General features: G+C 40.2%; 2 protein-coding genes across 6 annotated transcripts in view; both read left to right on the top strand.

Annotated features, from left to right (window-relative positions):
- The window catches only part of fchsd2 (FCH and double SH3 domains 2), a 62,606-nt gene extending 52,828 nt beyond the window's left edge, over window positions 1–9,778 (top strand). For 2 of the 4 annotated variants that reach the window (XM_032590834.1, XM_032590835.1), the window contains 8 exons: window positions 2,004–2,138; window positions 2,218–2,301; window positions 2,424–2,601; window positions 4,033–4,113; window positions 4,903–5,123; window positions 6,725–6,917; window positions 7,015–7,112; window positions 7,561–9,778. In XM_032590834.1, the coding sequence (XP_032446725.1) occupies window positions 2,004–2,138; window positions 2,218–2,301; window positions 2,424–2,601; window positions 4,033–4,113; window positions 4,903–5,123; window positions 6,725–6,917; window positions 7,015–7,112; window positions 7,561–7,653 (1,083 nt within the window). In that variant the 3' untranslated portion in view covers window positions 7,654–9,778. The remainder of the gene's footprint in view (window positions 1–2,003; window positions 2,139–2,217; window positions 2,302–2,423; window positions 2,602–4,032; window positions 4,114–4,902; window positions 5,124–6,724; window positions 6,918–7,014; window positions 7,113–7,560) is intronic. The other 2 variants (XM_032590836.1, XM_032590837.1) reach the window with 1 other exon arrangement.
- A 2,211-nt stretch (window positions 9,779–11,989) lies between these two features.
- LOC116707814 (NACHT and WD repeat domain-containing protein 2) lies at window positions 11,990–22,509 on the top strand. 2 transcript variants are annotated; one of them, XM_032545417.1, is made up of 10 exons: window positions 11,990–12,221; window positions 12,336–12,424; window positions 13,145–13,252; window positions 14,347–14,544; window positions 14,817–14,955; window positions 15,546–15,694; window positions 15,879–16,238; window positions 16,358–16,459; window positions 16,887–17,685; window positions 18,084–22,509. In XM_032545417.1, exons 1-10 carry the CDS (start codon window positions 12,134–12,136, stop codon window positions 21,188–21,190), a joined length of 5,139 nt encoding a protein of 1,712 aa, XP_032401308.1. In that variant the 5' UTR covers window positions 11,990–12,133; the 3' UTR covers window positions 21,191–22,509. The 2 variants fall into 2 exon arrangements, with proteins under 2 accessions (XP_032401308.1, XP_032401309.1); XM_032545418.1 differs by having other exon boundaries at window positions 14,820–14,955.
- Window positions 22,510–22,514: the final 5 nt, after the last annotated feature.

Below are 22,514 nucleotides of genomic sequence, written 5' to 3' on the forward strand. Positions count from 1 at the left end.
CTGAATGAAAAAAGGCTCAACTCCGGTGCTCTCCACTGACTCCTCCCTTCCTCATTTCCTTAGTGTAAAGCCCAGCGCGCACTATACGATCTTAGAGCTGTCGGCCGATTGTCGGCCCATTTTCAAAACCTGACAGGCCACACATTAGCCGACAGAAATCCTTGGTATAACGGTTCGATCGGGTTCGTTCCTGCCGTGTGGTGTCCAACAATGGGCACAAAATAATGGCTACAAGTCCAGTGAACTAATTTTAAAACCAGGCATTAATCAATGCTTTACTACAATCTACCTGCAATGCATGTGGCTAGTGTCAGCGTAAAGTCCTGACTGAATGAAAATCATTATAACCTATTTACGTCACGTTAACGAAGAACAGCTGAAAAGTTACCGGGTTTATCAACTGCGGTAGCAATTTCGCTCCAACTCCTCCCCTTGTCATTTCTATATTCTTTGCATGTTGAATAAACATTAATGTTGTTTCCACATATCATCTCCAATGTCCGCTGGACTTCGGGTTGCGTCGTGTCAGCTGTTTGGGACGTAATTTCCCCTCAGAAAACACGGAGGAGAATCCTCGCTTTCTGATTGGCTGCCTGTCACATTCAACAGGCTGCGTTAAGATCCCAGTCGGGGAAAAACCCTGATTTAGATCGGAGCGGCAACGAGGATCTACGGTAACACACAACACAATCTTAGAAAGATCAACATTTTAAGATTGTCAAGGGGAAAAATAGGATAAAAAAACCGTGTAGTGTGATGTGCCCATTTTCTCTATTTAAATCTAATTATTACTGAAGGGCAACATAATATACAGACTTCATAATCTGCACTCTTTTGGTTGAATGCAGTATTTATTTCCACTTTTACTTTATGTTGTTTAGTTTTTGTTTTCCAAGTGAGTTTTTTGTTAATGGAGACTGAGAATCCATTTTATTTTTGTTTTTGGTTGTTTTGTTTATTTTGTTTATCAGTTCAAGTGTTTAGTGTTCTTTTGAAAATAAACTGTATCTATCTTTGGCAGGAAATCACATGCATTATTACATCATTTTCAGTGTAAAAAGGTCTTCAAACAATATTATCGTTTATCGCAATAATTTTTGAGACAATTAATCGCTCAGCAAAATTTGCTATCGTGACAGGCCTATGTAGACCATGTTCTTGTGAAATGTAGTGTAAATGTATTTTACGTCACTTTAGAGTGTCAAATTTTTTTAAACATTATGTAGCTTTTTTTTATTATTACTGCCCATTTGATAGGAGACACAGATCAAAACAATTTGACGTCAGTATCACAGTGTTTACCTATCCCTAGAGGATCTTTAACAGCTGGTTTAAGTGAAAAGATAAGATCAACAGTAAATACAACAAAATGATCAACTGTAAGTATTTTTCTTAACCATTGACAGTGGAAAGCTTTGTGCCTTTTCGGTTTGTTTCATTCCTTCAGACCCCACCTGAGGGTTGGACATGAACTTCTCTGTTCAGGAGATCAGTGCTGGAGATTAATCCATGTACAAAACACACATGAGTTTTGTTCTGCACTGGTGCAGAGTTTACCGTGTCAACAGAAATGTGTGGTCTAAACACAATCACCCAAAAGCAAACACACACACCCACACACCCCTGCATACACAATCTATTGTTATTGACCTAAGCTGGCTCACTCTGTGTGTGATGGATCTTTCCATTAGCTGGGATCATGTGATGTTCATGTGAACTGGGAAACACATGGAGGGGCTGTGTTATATCACCTGTTTCTAAAAGCTACAGAGCAGAATCTCAGCAGGAGTAAATGGTGATGGATCATCTTTATGGGGTTGTTTCTGAGGCTAGAATAGGTAGAGATCTTAGTGACATGTTAAATTGAACTTGTGTTTTTACACCTGGATGTTTGATTCAGAGCACAGCACATTTTTTTAGCTATTCAACAGCGAGAGAAACTTGTTCGTCAAGTTCCTCCTTGCTTTATCCCAGGTTCTGACTCGGTCTTTGTGTGTCAAAAGGGTACAGTGGACTTGGAGCGTGAAGAGGGAGAGGAGTGTGAGGAGAACATGGAGGTCTTTGACGACAGCAGTTCCAGTCCCTCGGGAACCCTGCGCAACTACCCGCTAACCTGCAAAGTGCTCTACTCCTACAAGGTAGAAAACAGCACAGAGACACTTATTGACTGCTTTACTTTTATCTTTATATTTATCTCATTCTTGGTCTTCCCTGCAGGCATCTCAGCCAGATGAGTTAACCATTGACGAACAGGAGATGTTGGAGGTCATTGAGGATGGAGACATGGAGGACTGGGTCAAGGTATTCACACACACACACACACACGCACACACACACCCCTGCACACGCCTCTCAGTAACATGGAGGAGCTGAAGCAGGCTCTAACTTCCTAAATGGATTCTTATCCTTCTTGTCTTTCCCAGGCACGCAACAAGACGGGTCAAGTGGGCTATGTGCCAGAAAAATACCTCCAGTTCCCTACTTCCAACAGCCTGCTGAGCATGCTCCAGTCCCTGGCCACGCTGGACGCTCGATCACACACCTCCTCTAATTCAACCGAACCGGAGCTGCACTCTGGCTGCATCAACGGAGACACAAACAGTACGTATTCTAGGGAGCTAAAGGTATCAGATCATTGCCATTAGTCAGTTCCACTTGTATCACTTTAAAGTATTTTGTGTTTTATTTATTTATTTATTTTTTATCCCTGAGTATGTTTTCTATTTATTGCTTTTTTGGAATCCAGATGAAGAAAACACAAACTGGGCTAAATGATCTGGCAGTTAGTTATAAATTAAAATAAATTAAGCAAAACCTATTAACATTTAAAGAATTTCAATTTAAAGAAAAAGTAGTTTAAGCAAATTATGGCCTAAATCAGACTAATCTAGAGTGCTTGCAGAAATATTCATACTGGGTAAACTTTTTATTTTTTACATTTTGCCACTATAACTACAAACTGTATTGATGTTTACTGGGTTTTATGCAACAGACCACTGCAAAGTAGGGTATAATTGTCAAGTGGAAGAAAAATATAGCATTTTTCCTACCCTAAATCTATTGAATTTTAAAGTATACTAATTAGTAAATATGTTACATCTATGTGTAATTTAAGCTCATTGTAAACCTTTCTTTGAAGGCCAAAGATGTTTGTTTGAGAGCATTAGTACAATATGGCATCATGAAGTTCAAGTACCACAGCAGACAGGTCAGAGATAAAGCTGTGGAGATGTTTAAGGTAGAGTTAGGCTGTAAAATAATGCCTCGGGCTCTTGATATCCCATAAAGTGTGGTTCAGTTGATCGTCTCAAAATGAAATTGCAGAACTGCAAACCTGCAATAATCTGAAAATCCACCTAAACCTGTGGTCCCTAAACCACGGTGGGCCAAAATCAGCAAGTTGAAAGCACTCAGTGACCTTAGAGTGAGAAGAATTCACTAAAATGATACTTTGAGTTACTTTGAACTTTTAAGTGAGAACTGAAAAACGCAAAATATCTTTAAGTTCATTTTTATCTTTTCATTTGCTAGACAATAAACATGCATTAAATAACATGCAGTATTTCAATGAAACAAAGTTAAAAAATAAAAACAGAATAGATGTTTGCTGAATTAAAGAAATTTGTGCAATTTCATAATTTTGTGGCCCAAATGTTTTCAATTTTGTCGGTCTGGAAAATGCTGTCAGCCTATTCCCAGAAATATAAAGGAGAAAAGCAACTTATTGTATTTTTGTTTGTACTGTACTGTATTCAGTTTCAGTAAATGAGTTTGATTAAAAAGCTGCTGAAAGTTTCTGGTTCTCACTATCACAGTAAGATGAAAAGAAACAAAACACGTTTAATGTTTTATACTTCTCATTTTTCATTTAAAATTAGATACATTTGTACTTGAAAATCTCATTCTAAAAAATATTACATAAGGTGTCCATCTGCATCCGCTCCAAATTTGTACCATTCTTGAGCTGAGGTCAGGGGCCTCACAAAATGAATCTCATTGCCACAAATGAACACCTCTGATCTAAACTGACAGGGCTGACAAGGACAGCATTAATCAGAGAGGCAGGCAAGAGAACCATGGTACTTCTGGAGGAGCTGCAGATTCACCTATCAGGTATGAGAATCTACTGACAAGACAACCTGTTAGTCATGCTGTAATGGAAGAATGGCAAGAAGAAAGTCGTAAGAAGTCGCAAAGTTTTGATATGTGGAAGAAGGGCTTAGACGAGAACAAACAAAATGGAAAATGACAGCACAAATACAGTAACATACAGCCAGAACTATAATAGAATGATTCATATTAAAGCATGTTCGTATGTTAGAATGGCCTAGTCAAAGTCCAGACCTAAATCCAATTGTTTATCTGTGGCAGTTGCTGTTCAGGGATGCTCTCTGAGCATGATGTATTTTGTAAATACATCTCTAGAAGTACAAAACTGGAGGAAACAAGCCCCAAAAGAGTTTGCACCTGTAATTTCAGCAAAAGGTGGTGGAAGAAAATAAACTGAAGATGCAAATGCAGGCCACACCTTTCAGATCTGTATTTGTTGAAACATATTTCAAAAACCAAGTACTCGTGTTCTTCCGCTAAAAACACGTAAACTGCTTTGTTTACGTGTGTTTCCTGTTTTATTCTAGAAGTCTCTCATGCTTTGCTTCCTGCTTGTGTCGGCTCCACCTGCATGTTTAAAACAAACGCCTGAGGAAAACCCATCTCATTATTATCCTTACTGCTGTCTGTGTCGTTTATCTCTGCCTCTCCAGCCGGGTGTACAGTTTTCTTCAGAACAATAAGGAGCAAAGCAGACAAGGAAATATATTTTACTGAGAATAATTAGTCCCTCTGAGTGACACTGATTGCTTTCCTGCCTGTCCTTGTTGTTTTCTCTTTGTCTGTGTGCAGCTGCGTACGTCCGTGCGCTTTACGATTACGAAGGCCAGGCGGATGAGGAGCTCTCCTTTTCCGAGGGCGCCGTTATCCGCCTGCTGAACCGCGATACTCAGACGGACGACGGCTTCTGGGAGGGCGAGCTAAACGGCAGGGTGGGGGTGTTCCCCTCCGTGCTGGTGGAGGATCTGACTGAGAACGGGGAGACGAGCGGCGGAGCCCTGAATGACCCACAGGTACGGCAACACACAGGGAGTTGCCTCACAGATAACAGAGGTTGACCCTTCTATGTCCAGATGGAGGAATCTCAGAGGGAAACCACGGGAAGCAGCGATGGAATTGAGCTTCATAGATAATCAATGCCTGAGCTGCACATTCAGCGCTATCCTCAGGGCTGGGAAGGAGTGTATCTGCTGTGCCACTTTGTACCAAGACCCTCCCGCTCTCCCTTCCTGTCTGTTCTCCAGCTAATCTGTCAGCAGAGTTCACAAACAGTGAAGTGGAATAGTTGCGTTCCTGGTACATCAAAATCCGGCTTTGTAATTAGAGAAAAATGTCCTTATCTGTGGCACCAAGCGCTGCCCGATTAGAGGTTTGGCAACAGGAAGGATGTAGCCTCTCCCTTCCTTTGAGCCTGTAGACCAAACATAAGAGGTTTTTGTTACTTTTAAGTGTTACATGAGGTAATGTGGTTGGGTAATGTAGAAGTGGTTTAGTTAACGGCTTATATACTGTGGAGTTAGTGATGTGAGAAAATTAGAACTCTGCCAGAAAGTTTCACTTATCAATGTTTAATCTTCTCTGGAAACTGAAGTAATTTAATTACAGGTGAGCACCAAAATAATCTGTTTTTTTTAAATAAATAGAAATAAATACCCCACCTTTTAGTAGCTAGTCTTACATCTTTGTCCTTTATTAACTCAGTGAGAGGTTTCTTGTAGTCTTCTGTTTGTCTCTAAAACTTGCCCCATTCGGAAATGTTTCAGGGGTTTTTTGTTCAGCCCGTTTCAAGTCACCCCACACCATCTCAGCAAGATCAAGATCAGTTCCTTATGTCCTGATACATTAGAAAAAGAAAGACATTTTATGTGATATCAAACGCCAGTTATAAATGTGTAGGTTGCTGTACTCTGTCAATGAAAGAATAGCTTCTTACTGTACAATTTTTTTTTGTTTTTAATAAATGATACCATCCATCCATCCATCCATTTTCTGTTCACCCTTTGTCCCTAATGGGGTCGGGAGGGTTGCTGGTGCCCATCTCCAGCTACGTTCCAGGCGAGAGGCGGGGTACACCCTGGACAGGTCGCCAGTCTGTCACAGGGCAACACAGAGACATACAGGACAAACAACCATGCACACGCACACTCACACCTAGGGAGAATTTAAAGAGACCAATTAACCTGACAGTCATGTTTTTTGGACTGTGGGAGGAAGCCGGAGTACCCGGAGAGAACCCACGCATGCACAGGGAGAACATGCAAACTCCATGCAGAAAGACCCCAGCCGGGAATCGAACCCAGGACCTTCTTGCTGCAAGGCAACAGTGCTACCAACTGTGCCACTGTGCAGCCTCATAAATAAATGATACCAACTGAGTATTTATCCGATGGATTCCATTAGTTCATGTGATATAATCTTTTCTTTGGTTCTCTGTAATTGAACAAAATGACGACGGAAGTTAATTTTAAGACAGGCAAGAATGAGCTTCAACTACCGTAATTACTTTGTACTTAAGTCTGTTTTATAAATATATCATGTCTTATCAATTTTGTGCTTACAGAACTTTTTGGAGACGTCCCTTTAACTCTGCCCTTCTGCCACTTGTTTATTTTAGATTTCTCCATCTTCAAAGTTGCCATCTTCCCTGCCGCCTTTGCCTCTGTATGAACAGCCTCCCATCAGCCCTTTCACCAGCCCGGAGACCTCCACCCCCCCTCCTCTGCCGCGATCCCCCTCCACTGCACTCAACGGGGAGCACAAGCTTCCTCTGCCGGCCTCCTCACACAAGGGACAGTTGTCTTCTCACAGTGAGATTGACTCAAAACTTTCTTCAAACACCATATCGACTGAGAGAGATGGCCGGGTGGAGAGCTTTTCTGATGCTGTATTTTTGTCCGTGTGTAGATCAAAGCTCTGGCAGGAGTCCAGTGTCTCCAGGATTTCCTCAGACTCAGCCTCTACGATTCACAGCTGAAGGAGGCGGACCGGGTAAACTACGGCCGGTCGGTATCAAAGACATCCAGGATGTCATTCACATGCTCACCTTTTTTGGATGATAAATCTTTAAAAGTATTTCTTCAATAATGTTTTCCTCACAGTTTTAATTTCACAACCAAATAAACAGTATTTATTTAAAAATGATCTGCTCTTTGGGCAGGTGGATTATGTACAACCAGCCCAGCAAATGTTTTGCAATGTATAATGTGACACAATTACTTGCAATAGTGTTGATATGAATCAAATATTAAATTTGTATGCCTAACATTTGTTGTAAAAGAAAAAGTGATCCCACACATGGTTTAAATGATTTGTTTTTTCATTAATAACATAAAACTTAAGAAAGGCAGAAAAGAAGATAAGTCGGAAATATATTTGTTTTTGGAAAAGTTAGCCTTCTGTGTGATTACCTCGGCGTTTCTTCTAACTTTAATTCGTTTCGTTGTGCTGCAGGTGCGAGCCGCTCCGCCTCCACCCAAACAGCAACCTAGGCGACCGCATGAGAAAAGCGACAAGACGGAGGAAGTGGAGATCACGCTGGTGTGACGGACGAGCCTGGCAGGTTGATGACGTTGCACAAAAGACGGAAGCAGACCTTGATGCAGTGAGCGTGAACTCGCTCTGGACTGATGCGAGCGCAAATGAAGCGATGAGAAGTTAATTCGATCGAACCACACTGACACTGCCGGACGCTCTGCATCTTCTCTCATCCCCGAGCCGAGGAAGAGAAGGAGCAGGGAGCCGGGGTAATGCTTGGCGTGTCCAATTTAATCAGCTCCATTTTAGCCCCCTAATGAAGTCCAGCATTGCGTTCTTTTGGCCCCCCCCACCCCCGTCCTTCCAGTCTGGCCTTAAAACGTCGCCTCACACAGCAAGTTAGAGCGGGCTGAAGAGAGGAAGGAGAGATGGGGAACACTTATTGATGGAGTCTTTTGAAGCTCGCAAGATATGTAAGGCAGTTCTTCTCCTCTGCACTTTCTAAACCCCTTCAGGACTCTAAATCCTGGAGCATCAGTAACATCTCAGAGCCCAAAACCTGCAAAATATTTAAAAAGTCAAGCAAAACATACAGCTTGAGATATTTATCACACTATTAAAATTTATTTTCAGGTATATTTAAAGCTCACCAAAAAACTACAAATTGAGGTTAACTCAGTCATCTGGACGAGCTTTAGGTCACCAAACAGTCTGAGTACTGACGGTTATAGTTAAAGGTTAACGGACATTTACCTTGAACATGATATCATGTTAGTTTTTGGCCTTTATTAACAATGAGTTTAAGCGACCTTTTCTTTCCGAGGTGGAACAATTCTAGTGATTTTTCTTTTCTTTTTTTCAAACAGGACGTTGGTGCACAAGTTTGAGTTTATTGGAATAAGTAATTGTCTTCTCATGAAATGATTGTGACAACATACTGAGAAAATTAAACAATAAAAAAAGGAATGTGCCTCAAAAACACAATTATTCTGTCTTTATGTGCAACAGTGCACATACCAGCTCACGTATACATTTAACCCTAGAAATATTTGACTAAATATCCCGTTAGAGAGTTTAACTGTGTTCTTTTAATGACCATCAACAAACTTCTGATATAATTGTGGTTTGATATTGAACGACTCCTCTTGGCAGAAAACATAGAGGGTCTTTAAATTGGTTGGCTTCCAGGTTCGGATCCAGCTTTGAAGATGCCCCGTACGTTTTCAGACGGATCGAGGTCAGGACTTTCCGAAGGGGAAATAATGCTAGCCAACAGTTTGTCCCGTTGGCGAACCAGTTTGTGATACTTCTGACCGTGTGAAGGCCACACCAACTTGTGTGCAGCCAAGTCTTGCTTTTGAAATTAATTTATTAGTAGTCATTGTATGATAAGCCCACACATTTTAATTCATCCTTATAGGCTGAAAATGAACACAATACATGTTTTCCCACCTTTTCTCAGGGACCGCGTCAGATGTTTTGCAAGTTTTGAGGCTCTGTTATAAAAAAAAAAAAAGAGGAGATGTGAGGGGGGATAAAGAAAAAAGTCAACTTTTTGTCGGGGTGTTTCAAAGTGCAGAGCAGGGCTGAGGGACGTGGACAGAAAACCCAGACGGTGGGTTTACTTCCGGCCTCTCTCTCGCGCCATATATAGTCATTATCATTATACGTATTTAATGTGTATTAGTACAGTACATTACTGTTGTCATAGGAATGTTTATGCACATGGTTTCATATAGACTAACTGAACTGAATGGAATACCCTGTCTGATATGTAGTGGAAGTTTTATCTTCATCATGTACTGAAAAGGGTGTTGTAAATAACAGCAGGAAGGAGAGACGGAAGGAGAGAGAGGAGGAGAAACAAGAGCCGAGGGAGGCTGGATCCTCTCTTTTCTTGTGCTCACCTCTCCTCCCGTCTCTGCTTCCTGTCTCTCCTCTCAACGTTCGTTCTGTCATTGGGCAGTCGGTGTGAATCAGTGGCTATAATATACATTCATACAGTTACAATATATTACACACACGAGTTGTTATATCTTCTCTCATTCTGTGCGCTGTGTGGTTTTCCTTTTAAATGACTGATCGAGGAAAGTTGCTGGTGCTTTGAAACGCACCGAATCTGTTGGTATTCACTATGTGCTAGCAAAAAAAAAAAAAAAACATTTGTTTGAAACTTTAAAAACTGTTTAGGGCCAGAAACAAAGACTGAAGTTTTCCTCATTAGAGATCACAACTCATGTTGCATTGCTTTTCTTCATCTGTTCAGCTTCAACATTCATCCATGTTTACTTGACATGATTTTGGTCACAGGACTAAAAATAACGCAAATGGAGCCGAGTACTAATTTGTGGTAGGTTTTTTTGTACTCAAAGTAAATAAATACCCCTCGTCATTTACTATTCATGCCTTTAAAAGTCCTTCCCTAAAGGGCGTAGTAGCACTTTTATTTATTGGTACCTTCCCTGGAAAGTAGCAGTACCCTCTTCTAGCATCAGCATGGTTAGAGACGACTCTTATAGGCAATTGTAGCGACACATGCAGACATACGAGTTTCATCTTTTCATACTGACTCTCTAGATCACGGGACTCCAGTCCTCGAGGGCCGCAGTCCTGCAACTTTTAGATGTGCCTCCGCTGCACCACACCTGAACAGAATAATTAGGTCATTAAGGCTCTGGAAAACTGATCTACACAAGGAGGAGGTAATTAAGTCATTTCGTTCCAGTGTTTTGTACCTGTGGCACATCTAAAAACTGCAGGACTGCGGCCCTCGAGGCCTGGAGTTTGAGACCCCTGCTCTAGATGGTCTTTAATTAAGGGTGACTGATGCTTAAAACAATGATACACTCTTTAAAAGAGATGACTTTTTGTAATCTCATTTGGTGTTTTTCTTAAATTATGAAAGAAATTTTAATGATTGGTATTTTTCTTTTGTTTTTTTTTTTTGTTTGTTTTTTGGACTCTTGGGATAATGGGAGCTGGTCATTTTTCCCTTTATGCCTTAAATGTGTTTGCAGTTTTCATTGTTTTGCATGATTTTGTACCCGGTTCAACAACCAGTGATTTAATATAATTTTGAACTGAACCACAATTAGCAGAAATAGGATATAGTGTGAAATAAATACACATAAAAAATATACAAAACCATTACATCATACTGTACATGTAATTAGTATATATATATTTTTTATAAATCATTAAGTCATCAAATTACATTTACTGTCGAGATAAATAAACTGATACTTAGTGGTGAAAAATGGGGTACCTATGAGGCAAACTGACCCGAAGCAGGAAACCTCTGACTGTTCAAAAAATATTACAGCTTTAAAAGTCCCTCTTTGAAACACACTGTGAGGATAAATGCCCAATTTGGTTTAATGGGTTTATTGAACTGTAAAGCTCCACAATCCAACACCTCTTCGCAGCACAATTGCAGCACAAAACTTTTTTTTGTCCTATATGGTTCCAGAAAAGGAAGACAATTGACAGTATATGTGTTTTGATTTCTCTTAGTGAAAATTATTATCAGTAATCTTCCAAAGGTGAGTACATTTTCATGTTAACTGAAGCTCTAGTGGGAAGACAAACCTCTTCCAGTAAGACATGGGTTCAGCTTAACTGGTTTCCTTTTTTATAAAGCAGATAAAGGTGATGGGAGGGATATACCAAAACATTAGCATAACAGCCGGCTCCCCTTGTTCTCTCTGAAATCTCCCTACAATGGTTTTCAGAGCTGTTATTGAAATCTTCAGATTTAGAGTGGTGGTCCAAGTGCAACGTTTGACTTTTTATTTGCTAGTCGCCACCTTGAACATGCCTAGCTCTCCTTCTTTTGCCAGTCTCTTTTATCTGCTCCAGGGTTGAGATATTTGTTACTTTGTGTTTTTTCTATGTTTTTATATGATTCTATATATCTGATTCGGAGCAGCGCAGCCCGCTAGTATCAGTGATGCGGTGAAACAAACTGGCCTTCTCCCTTCATAGACTGTTGCCGTTGTGACAGTAAAGAGAACAGGCGCAAAAGTCTTTCATCGTATTAATATTGGCTGTACAAAAATAGAGTTTGTATTTATTGTGTACAAAAGTTAATTAATAAAAAATGTTTAAAACACTTTTGTCTGATTTGTTTGAATAATTGCATGGATGGGTTCGATGTTTGAATATGTAAAAAAAAATATTAAAAAGACTCAAACTTTTAAATGATTTGCTTCTTATTTTATTGTCAAAACAATTTCCACAATGTAAGCATAAATAAAATTCTATGTAGTTTTCAGAATTTGGGTGTTCCAGGAGCAAAATGAGAAGTAATATGAATCGCGCAGATTCACACTTGGGTGCAAATGTAAAAACTGAAACATTTGCAGAAGTGGGCGTGGTCAGGATATCACAGTCTGCAAGAGAAAGCAAAGGCCAGAGTTTCCTCACTGGAGGCGACAGAGGACCGCCAGCTCAGAAGAGAGGAATCAACGTGCTAGTTAGGTCGCTTATTATATTCTCAGAAATAGTTTTACTCTCTATTTTTATTCCATTTGAAGGACATAGACCAGGCATGCCCTCCAAAGGAAAAGGCCGGCACTCTTCATATTCCTGCTGTGGCTCATCCTCTGTCAAAATCTATTTGTGCTCCAATCCAGAAGGTACTGTTTTTACATATTTATAAATCTACTCTAATCTGAGCATTTTGTCAATTGGTGCCTTTATTTTTTACTTGGTTACAAGTGATTCCTGTTTGTGTTTATGTTGCATGTCAGACAGCGTGATCGAGCGAAGAGCTCTCAGAGAGAAAGTGTTTCCCAGGTTTAGAGAGCACTGTAGGAGCTTACTGGCACTAGATGTCAGGGTGAGTACCCGGCTCTGAATCAGTCTCACTGCACTGAAAACACAACAGCTATGAAGAATATTATTCTGTGACTAAGAACACAAACTTTAACTGTACACCAGTTATTTTGTAAATTGTTTTTTTTTAGATAGAAGAAATGTAATACTTTATGTCTGCGTTTGCTGTTTGTTCCTCTTCTTATTTTGCAGAAATGTACATCTATTCCTTTAATGTTTGGGGTCAAATTAAAACTGTTGCCATTAATTAAGTTTCCATCAGTCAACTAAAAAGCATGAAACTTGAGGTGTACATTTTATGTAGTAACTGGGCCTAAGCAGTGGGAAAAATAAAAGAGCTGCAAGTGATTATTACCAGCTTCATGATTGTATCTTATTTTTTTATTTATTTATTTATTTGTATTCCCTGCCTGAAGCCACTCCTGTGAAGGTACAATCAATTCTGCTTACCTTCGCTTAATCACTAATGACAACAAAGACAGTGAGCAGCTGCAACATGACTGCACTGCATGCTTTGTGTGTGTTAAGTCACCCCCCCGGACAAGTCCATTGTGAAACTCATTCTATTCAGCAGCTTGTGTAATTAGGCGCAAACACAAACATCATATATCATTCAGCCGTTTCTTGGTTGTTTGCGGTAGATGCTTCTAATGAAGTTTTCTGCATCAACTCCCAGTTATGTCTTTTATGTCGTTTTACTGTATGTGTGGGTTTGTTTCTGCAGCTGATCGACCCATTTGAGTCCAGCGATCCTAATTGTTGGCCAGATACAAACACCAGGCAGCAGCTAATTGAAGAGTGCAGAAAGAACTCAGCTGGACCGTTTTTACTGGTAAGTGAAACTGCACTGAAGAGAAACTAAATGCACGCTGAATATTGAGATCAAAGCTCGCTCCCACAAGCATTAGGAGCTCTAAACTAAAGGACTACTATAATTAGGTAGCTTCATTACTTGAGCTTAAAGCTGGGGTTTCATCAGAACAAGGATCAATGCTTTGGTCATGATTTTATCTCAATGTGTGCCAGTTCAATTATGGACTAAAGGGGGGTATTATGTAAATCAAATTTTTCGAGTTTTAGGATATACTATAATGTTTTTCTCTCATCAAAAACAAACTTGGAGCATTACTTTGATTCTTTCATGCATGTTTAAGAAATCTCTTCAGTTCCCATAGCAGCCATTTGGGGGTGCCTAAACACTTGCTCTCGCAAAGCGCCGCCTGTTTGCTTGAAGTTTCTCCTTGGAGCTGCAGTCTCCAAGATGAGCTTCTGCCTCACAGAGCACCCTTCCCCCACTTAGCTCCTCTCGACTAGCAGCAGCAGTAATTATCAAAGACCTGATGGAACTGCACACCTGCTGAGCTCTTCTTACAAAATATTCTCAGTCCAGCACACCTAAGAACAGTTGTAAACAGCATGATGAAGGAGCATTGGTTACGACGTGCTGTAGGCTGAGGGTCAGAAAGAGACAGAGGTCAATTTCAAGGCATAAAATTGTGAAGTCAAATTTCTTTTAAGTTGTGTTTGATGCAAACAGCATGTTTATAACAACTAAAGGTAACATAGTTACTTGATTGTGTTATAAAATGGCACTATGTGGCTGGAAAATATATAATACTGCCCCTGTAAGAGAACCTTTTAAACCACCTTTTAAAATAAAAATAAACAAATATAACTCCACTCAGAGTAAGTGCTTGATTAAATTAAAGAGGATTAAGTAAATGGCTGTTTAAAATAGAATTGTACAATACAATATAGCCTCAGACTACTTATTTATTCAAAAAGTTGAGACAGAAAACTCTGCTATAAATGATTTTACAAAGCTAAAAACACAAATAAGAAGCTCATCCTAATCTTAGATTCACAGTAAAAGAGTTTTCACTCCTTTGACTGCTATCGCTTTGTGTCCACATGTTGGTGCTACAGGCTCTAGTTGGACACCAGTATGGACCAGCCTGTCTGCCCACCCAGGTGGAGGTGTCGGAGTTCCAGCTGCTGCTGCAGGAGAGCCAACAGGCGGGCGTGGGCACCCGGCAGCTGGAGAGGGTGTACCAGAGAGATGAGAACGCCATTCCTCCTTCCTACCACCTGACGCCTGCCGTGAAATCCATCTGCGGTCCTCTGGTGATTATGGTCAACCTATTGAATTTGTTGTGTGGCTAACTTTAATTACATGATAGGATTTTATTTTATTTTTTAATCAGGAAAGTGTTTAGATATACATCTGTTCACACATACATGTGAAAATTAATCTTACTGTGTTTAACGATAAGCCTTTTCAAAAGAGACAAAATATTTGAGTGTAGGTGTAAAATATAGAATAAAATATAGTGCAGGAAAATATAGAAGACAGTCATGACTTAAAAAATTTTAAATATCAAAGTGTTTTTGCTCAGCAGAGAGAAGAGACGGAAGAAACGGAGAATAACATGTTGTGTGATGAAGATTTGAGGACGGTGTTGCAGACGGCCGTGAGTCTGTGTGTCCAGAGCAGACGTATGAGTGCAGAGAGATCCCAAGTCTTCTACAGATCAGGTAAAAACAACAACAAAAGAACTCTTTTATTCTGAAAGATTTGTGAATTGTGTACAGAGTCTGCAATCATGGCAGCCTGTGGGATCCCTGACCTTACCTTAAACTTTGTGGGGCATCAAAGACATGATCCTCCCCAGAATATTCTGGGACTTTGGTGATAGTCTCACATTTTCAAAGTGTCTTCAGGGTGTAAAAAAAATAAAAATAAAATTACATTTCTAATCACACACTAATTTTCCCATGTTGTTTCCATAAACTGCTGATTTTATATTTGATAAGTAATGTCAGTCAGTAGCTTTAACATTTCATCTGTCAGTATTTGAGTTTTTGAGTTACTCACACCTGTTTTTAAAAAGGACCAATTCACAGCATTTTTGTTCTTTAGTCACCTTGAAATCAGCATTTTGTGCTAAAGCTGTGATTCCTAAACTTGGTCTGCTTTAGATGCTAACAAAGCACAGAAGCTGCTTTTTTTATTTTACAGGTATTAAATTTAACCAATTGTGCTTTGCAGAATTTAAAATAAATTTTAAGAGAATGCTATCCTGAGCTGAATATACCTGATTCTGGTGTTTTATTTTTGTCTCTAGCTCTTGATTCAGATCTTCGGTTTGCTCTGGAAAACTGCCCTGTTCTGGACATTATCAACAGATGTATGATCTACGTCCACAAGGTCGTCAATGCAGATGGAGAAAGAGGAAAACAACAGAGAAACACAAAGCTGCAGCCAGCATTGAAGGTAAGAGTTTATCTAAAAGGAGATATTTCAGAAAGATCTCATATATTTTTAGTGGCGGTATCAAAACATTATAGTTCAAAGTTAAATCAAAACATAAGTGAAATTTTAAATGTTGACCAACGTACAAATGCGACAGGAGTCGATTTTCCTTTATGTCCTTTATTTCCTTTATTTAAATTTGCAGGCTGACCCTTGTGAGCAGACTGTTTTGAAGACAGTGCCCACTCCATCTGAGTTATTATCACAGCTGTGTGACAGCTTCCTCCCTGCTCTGCTCACTTCCCGCCAACTTATCCTCTACACCACCACCACCGAGTGTGACCGCCGCCACGGCTACACCACAGCCAGGAGGCAGGCCTACGCAGACTCTTTGTGCCAGCAGGTTTTCTCAGACCTCATGGCATTGACTGACAGCTCGAACATTCCTCAGGTCAGAGGGCAAGCTCATGTTATTGATGCCCCATCCAGAGAGCGGGCCGAGCAGGAGCAGCTGTGCTGCATCCTGGCTCAGTTTTACAAAATTATTCTGCCAGAGGAGGAAAAGGTGAGAATTAAATTTTTTGTTACATGTTTCATTATTGTGGTTGTTGTCATGCTGTAATGTAATATGTAACCTGATGCCAAATGATGCTTCAGTTTGCTTTTTCCTCTTTTTGGTTGTAGATCAGTGCTTATGTGAAAGGCATGGATCAACAGCGCCCACTAGTGGTGAGTGGAGGACCGTGCACAGGGAAGACTGTGTTAATCGCACACTGCGCTGAACAGGTCAGTGGACAGTGAAATGAAACGTGATAGGAGACAAATGTATTTTAATTTGCTTCACGAAATAATATGAAATACATTTAGTCCATATGAAAAGAATAGTCTTTGTTAAGTTGTTTAAGTTTAACATAATTTATATTTTGGTGAAACAAATAAATATTTTTTCTTTTACTATAATTTTTACACTGTGGTCGATATTTGCCATTTTAGGTTTAACTATTTAATAATGTTTTAAGAGGAAAATGTTGATGCAACTTAACATAAACTGCTTTTCAGATCTCAAACTGAATCCCGGTTTTATGTGTCACAAGAATTCTTGTCAAGATTGTTTGTCATCTTAAATTTTAACGTAAATAATAAAACAAAACCAGACCTGAATTCAAGAGAACATTGTTGATTTTTAGTAATAAACAAGTTTTCTGCTCCACAGATCAAGGTTTGGCTACCAGACTGTGATCCAGTGGTGATCAGCTGTTTTTGCAACCTTTCATTCAGTACATCTCCTAAGCATCTGCTCTCCAGTATCTGTCACCAGATAGCTCACAAATATGAGGAGCAGTCACTCAGCCAGCTGCAGCCTGAGTCCTGGCCCTGCAAAAACCCAAATGAATGCAGCTGTAAGACTAACTACACCTCAATATCTGCTGTGGATCCTCACGACGACTGCCACCATGGAAAACAGATCTGTGATAGTGACCCAGGTTTCTGTGAAACACCAGATTCTCAAGGACTCAATTCTAGCGTCATAAAAGTGGATGTGTCTCTGTCTGAACTTGAAGAGCATCTTGTGTTCATTCTAACCCAACTTCCTTCCGCAAAACATCCTCTTGTTCTCATCCTCGATGGCTTGGATCAACTGGAAAACAACGTTGGTGCTCAGATTATCAGCAGCATCCCTTCCCCGCTCCCGGATGCTGTCAAACTCATTATCACAGTCTCCTCCAGCAGAACAGGTCTCCTGCAAGCCATCAAGCTACACTATCCCCAGCAAGGCAGTCGTTCTTCCTCTGCATCAGATGACGACAGTGAGGAGCAGAGTGGATGTGCTTCTATACAGCTCCAATCAGAGGACAGGAAACAATGTGCAAAGCTTTTGGAATCGCTGCTAAACAGTTCAGGAAGAAAGGTGACATCAGGACAACAAGCGCTGGTGAACCAGGCGCTGACCTCCTGCTCTCTTCCTCTCTATGTCCGACTCCTACATGCACACACTTCACTGTGGCACTCTGGTATGACTAAAACAAAAACTACTTGTTCCTACAGAAAACGGCACCCTGTTGAATGTGGTTTTCTATGTAATATGTAGTTTGTTCTTGATAGGATTTCACAAACCGAAGAACTGAAAGTTTTAAGGATGTTATGGAAATTATTCTAAAGTTTACCTAATAAATAGAAATATGCCTCAGCTTTTCTGTGTTTTGTGCATATGCACTTTAAAAACATATTTTTCTTCTCAATGATTTTGTCATTAAAAGATTTCAGCAAATTATTTAGTTGTAATTTCTTTCAGGCTTTGTACACAAATTACAATTTATGTTGCTTAATCAACTGTTCATGGGGTGTTCTTGCATCTACATTAGTACCAGCAGTGAAAACATTTTATATCTAATTTGTCTTTTCTTATCAGATTCAGATGTGAACGAATCGTCTCTCCCGGATGGCGTCCATTCGTCTATTTCAGCTCTCTTGGATCACTTGGAACAGAAGCACGGCTCGTCCCTGATGGCTCGTTTGGCCTCATATGTCTCCCTCTCCAGGACCGGCCTCTGTGAGTCGGAGCTTGTGGATCTGCTGTCCTGTAATTATGACAGCCCAGCTGAATGTGGAGGACCAATTTCACATGTTGACGTTGAGAGGCTTCTTATGGATTTGAAAAACTTTCTAATCAAGCGGCCAATCGCTGATTTTCAGGTTCTGTTTTGGGTGAGCCGGCATTTCAAGCTTGTCGTGACTAAAAGATATCTGGGCACTCACGGAGTGAGGAGGAAAATCCATTCAGAGATGGTGGACTATTTCAGTGGAAGACGGGTTGGTAGAAATGAAAAACCATTTGTTGTAAGTCTTGCATCTGAACCAGAACATGAACAAGTGAGTCAACCATTTATTTTCCCTGTTACTGAAGATGTTTGTCGGGTAAACATGAGAAAGATCCTAGAGTTGCCGCATCATTTGGAACAAAGTGGGAGGTTGGAAGAACTGGAACTTGAGTTGTTAATGTCTTTAGGGTTTCATCAAGCCATGGTTCAAGGTGACATGCTAAGTGATCTGGTAGCCATGTTAAAGGCGTATGAAGGCTCAACAAAGTTTTTAAGAGAAAAATGGCTTATAGCAAGCACATTAAAGTCCTCTGCTTGCTTCTTACAGAGCTCACCCCTGCAACTGCCTGAAGTGATGGAGACAAACCTCCTCCCTTACCTGGATGTTTTTCCTGCCTTTGAGGGATACATAAGAGACATCAGACAGTACAGGAAGAAGAAGGGAAAAGGAGTTGAATTGGTACTTTGTCCCACTCCCTGTTCCGTTCTCCCCATTTGCTATGTAGGACCCAATATTAAAACCAGAACAACCAGAGTCGCAGAAATTGCATGTACAGAATGTGATGTTGTGGCAGAGGTCATGGATGATGGTTCTGCCTGGATTTGGGATGGTTCAATTTGTGATTTTTACAAGCTATCACTTATCCAGGATCAACAGGAGTTAAAGTTTGCAGGAGTTAAAAGTAACTGCAAATTCCTATTGCTTTCCACTCAATGCAGCAAACTCTTTGTGTGGGACGGGGCAAATCCACAGAGTCTTATAGAGGTGAAGGAATCTCTGAAACCGGAGTCTGAGTCAAGTCAAACTCTGAGTAAAATTGAAGGATTCATCTCATGTCAGGAAATTATATGCATCTGGAGGAAAAAGGAGAGTTTTTTCAGTGTGTTTGATATTGGCAACAATACCTCTACTGGTTTTCATTGTGAGAGCTCTGTGATCTGTTTGGTTGCCTCCTTCAGGAGTTTCAGCCTTTACTGTGGACAAGAGGACGGCACAGTGTCAATATTTGATCTGACAACCAGCCGTCTTCTTGGCACCTGTTTAAACTCAACCAACAGTGCAATTATGCAGATAATCCTCTGTGAAGAGGAGCAAGAAATTGCATGTGTGGACAGGAGTGGGAGTGTAGCCTTGTGGGATGTTGCTGATAAAAAACAAGCACCCAAACTTCTCAAAGAAAACTTCAATCAGGGTAAGTCTTCCAGTATTCTCAACACAGATTATTCCAAAGCCACCAGCACTCTTTTAGTGTGTCAAATTCACCAGGTGACATTGTGGAATACATTTAACTGGGAGATGTGGGACCAGTTCTTGGCTCCGCAAGGGAAAGCCTTTTCTCAAGCGGTGCTCTCCCTGGATGGACACCTTTTCCTGGCTTTGTTGGACCATTTCACAATAATCTTGGTGTGGAGGGTCAGCACCGGTGATTGTGTCCTTTCTTTAGAAACAAACAGACAGCCCCTCTCGCTAATCAAAACAGCCTCAGATATTGTTTGCGTGAGTCATGATGGATGTCTGACAGTCTGGGACTCAGAGATGATCAATGCTGCAGGTAAAGCAACAAAAATGAGGAGTGAAGTTAAAGGCATGGCAGTGGAGCAAACAGGAAAATGCTTCTACACCACAGATGGGTCAGAGAATGTCTGGAGGTGGAGTTTAGATGTTGGATTTCCACAATTTACCTTCCTGCATGCCGGCGATGTGGAAAAAATACAGCTTTCTCCAAACAACAGCCACCTTCTCTCTCTCTCTGCAGGGGAAATTTACGTCTGGCAGACAGAAACAGGTGAGAACATTGTCCGTATCAACGGCGGCAGTTCTGCAGATGTGCTGATCACTCCCAGTAGTAAATTTGGAGTGAGCATTTCTAAGCATGGCCTCTCTCATGTTTGGAAGTTGCCACATGGAGCTATTGTGTGCAACATTCATCAGTACCTGTCAGACGCACAAGTATCAGCTGAGGGGACCTTTCTTGTTGGCCTCTGCAATGGAGACCTACTGGCTGCCAGCCTGTGGTCTGGTTCAATCAGCAAGCGCTTCTCATGTGTGGAAAACTCAGAGCATGTTGTTGCTTTCCAGTGTCTTTTAGACCATCCGAACTTTGTGGTGGTGCTGACTGCCTCTGGAGCGGTGTACACCTGGAAGCTGTCAGAGGAGACGGTATGCCGGCACTTTCAGCTGCCACGTAGGTTTCACTGTCAGCCACAAGACTTTCAAATGTTGCCTGATGGGAACTATGCATTGCTGTCCATTGATCATAACTCCATTAACTTCTTAGATCTATCTCGGGTCAGGTTGTGCTCCTTGAAAGCTGAGGGACCTGTCATCAAGGCTTGCTTGGACAAAACTGGGTGCTATGTTGTGTATGTATGCAATCCAAGTAGCCAGGAGCAGAGCTGTGCATGCTACCTGCACTCTAAGCTCATCCTTACAGTCGTGCGGCTTTCGGACAGAGAGAGAATAGGAAGCGTACATCTGCATAAGAATCCATCAGCCCTGACTGTTAGCAAGCAGCAAGGCGTGTTTGTGGGTTATGAGGACGGGTCTTTAGGTGTGTTCTTTGTTTCTGATGCTACAATTGATAAAGAGTTAGTCTGGGACAGAGAAATTTTAAAATCAGAACCAATAAAATGTCCCTTTGACAGAGAACCTATAAGGTGTTTATATCAGTCAAAACCCAATATTACCTGGTCATGAGCCTATTGTATCTGCTTACATACAGTGTAAACAAAATGACTGCAGGTCTTTTTTGCCCTTCACCTGTTTTGTAAATTTTTTTCCTGTTACCATATCTAGTTTTTTCAAAAGGGAGCCATCTGACATGGGACCTTTCAAATTAAATGGGTTAATTTGTAGTCATCAAGAAGATGTTTTGTAACCGCTTTGACAACCAGAAATTTAAAACTGTTATTAATTTTCTTGTATAGTGTTTGAAAGCACATTATGCCTTATTGCATGTTAGGTCTTATTATAGTTTTTGGTCTTAGAAAATTTAATTAATATAAATAATGTTAACATTGTTTCTAATGTCTCCAAAATGTCCCAGGGGCCAGGATGCAACTGAAAACTGTAATCTATTTTTCTTTTTGTGTGTGTGTTTTCTTCCTCACTGAGTGTCCTTTTATCCAATATTAGTCCAGGTCAGGACAATGGATAATGTCACTATCTTACTAACTTCAACCAGAAGCTTCATGCGTCTTTTGCTTTTGTCCTGGGACAAAAGCAAAAGACACATGAAGACACAAAAGCAAAATCAAAATCAAAATGTAATCAACATTTTGATTACATCAAAAATGTTAATCTCTGGGAAATTGATATTGGTACCAAATGACCTATTAGAAGCTTACAATTCCTCTGGACTTTTTCAAATTGCTTAGTAATTTTAGTTTAAGTAAATGAATGAATTTAAAGAACACATTTCTTTTGTTGTTGAAAAAAATTCTCTCTCATTCTTTGTTTTAGCAAATAGAAATGATTTTTATAATACTGACTGATGTAAAATGGGAAGACAGTGAAGGAACACAATTGTCTTCTCTCTGTAGTGCATTTAAGCTAAATGCAACTCTCAGTTTGAATTTGTTCAGTTTCATTTTGCCTAAATGCAGTTGTATTTGATATGATCATGCTTTTTGTAGTATTTCATTAGATTAAAAAATATCACAAAACATCTGTCTTTCTGTCTGTCTATCGATCTAAAAAGTGTTTAAAAAACATTTAATAATTTGGTGATGATGACAGTAACTTCCTACATTTACTGTAGGAACATTTACTGTAGGAAGTTACAGTAGGAAGTTACTACATAAAGCAGAAACGTTATGTATATACACTGGTGCTGCCTTCACGTACCTTCATGAGCTCGTACTACAGTTTAAAGTTATTTCTTTTTTGAAAATAAACTATAAAGCTGAATATAATTATCACATTGAATTGGATCTTTTACCTAATCCAGAGTGTGCCACTGTTTTCAAAAGGACTACGATAGCGGAATAATATTTTCCTGACGCACTTACAAGAGGAGTCT

The sequence above is a fragment of the Xiphophorus hellerii genome, chromosome 18 (assembly GCF_003331165.1).
Source record: "Xiphophorus hellerii strain 12219 chromosome 18, Xiphophorus_hellerii-4.1, whole genome shotgun sequence".
NCBI lineage: Eukaryota > Metazoa > Chordata > Actinopteri > Cyprinodontiformes > Poeciliidae > Xiphophorus > Xiphophorus hellerii.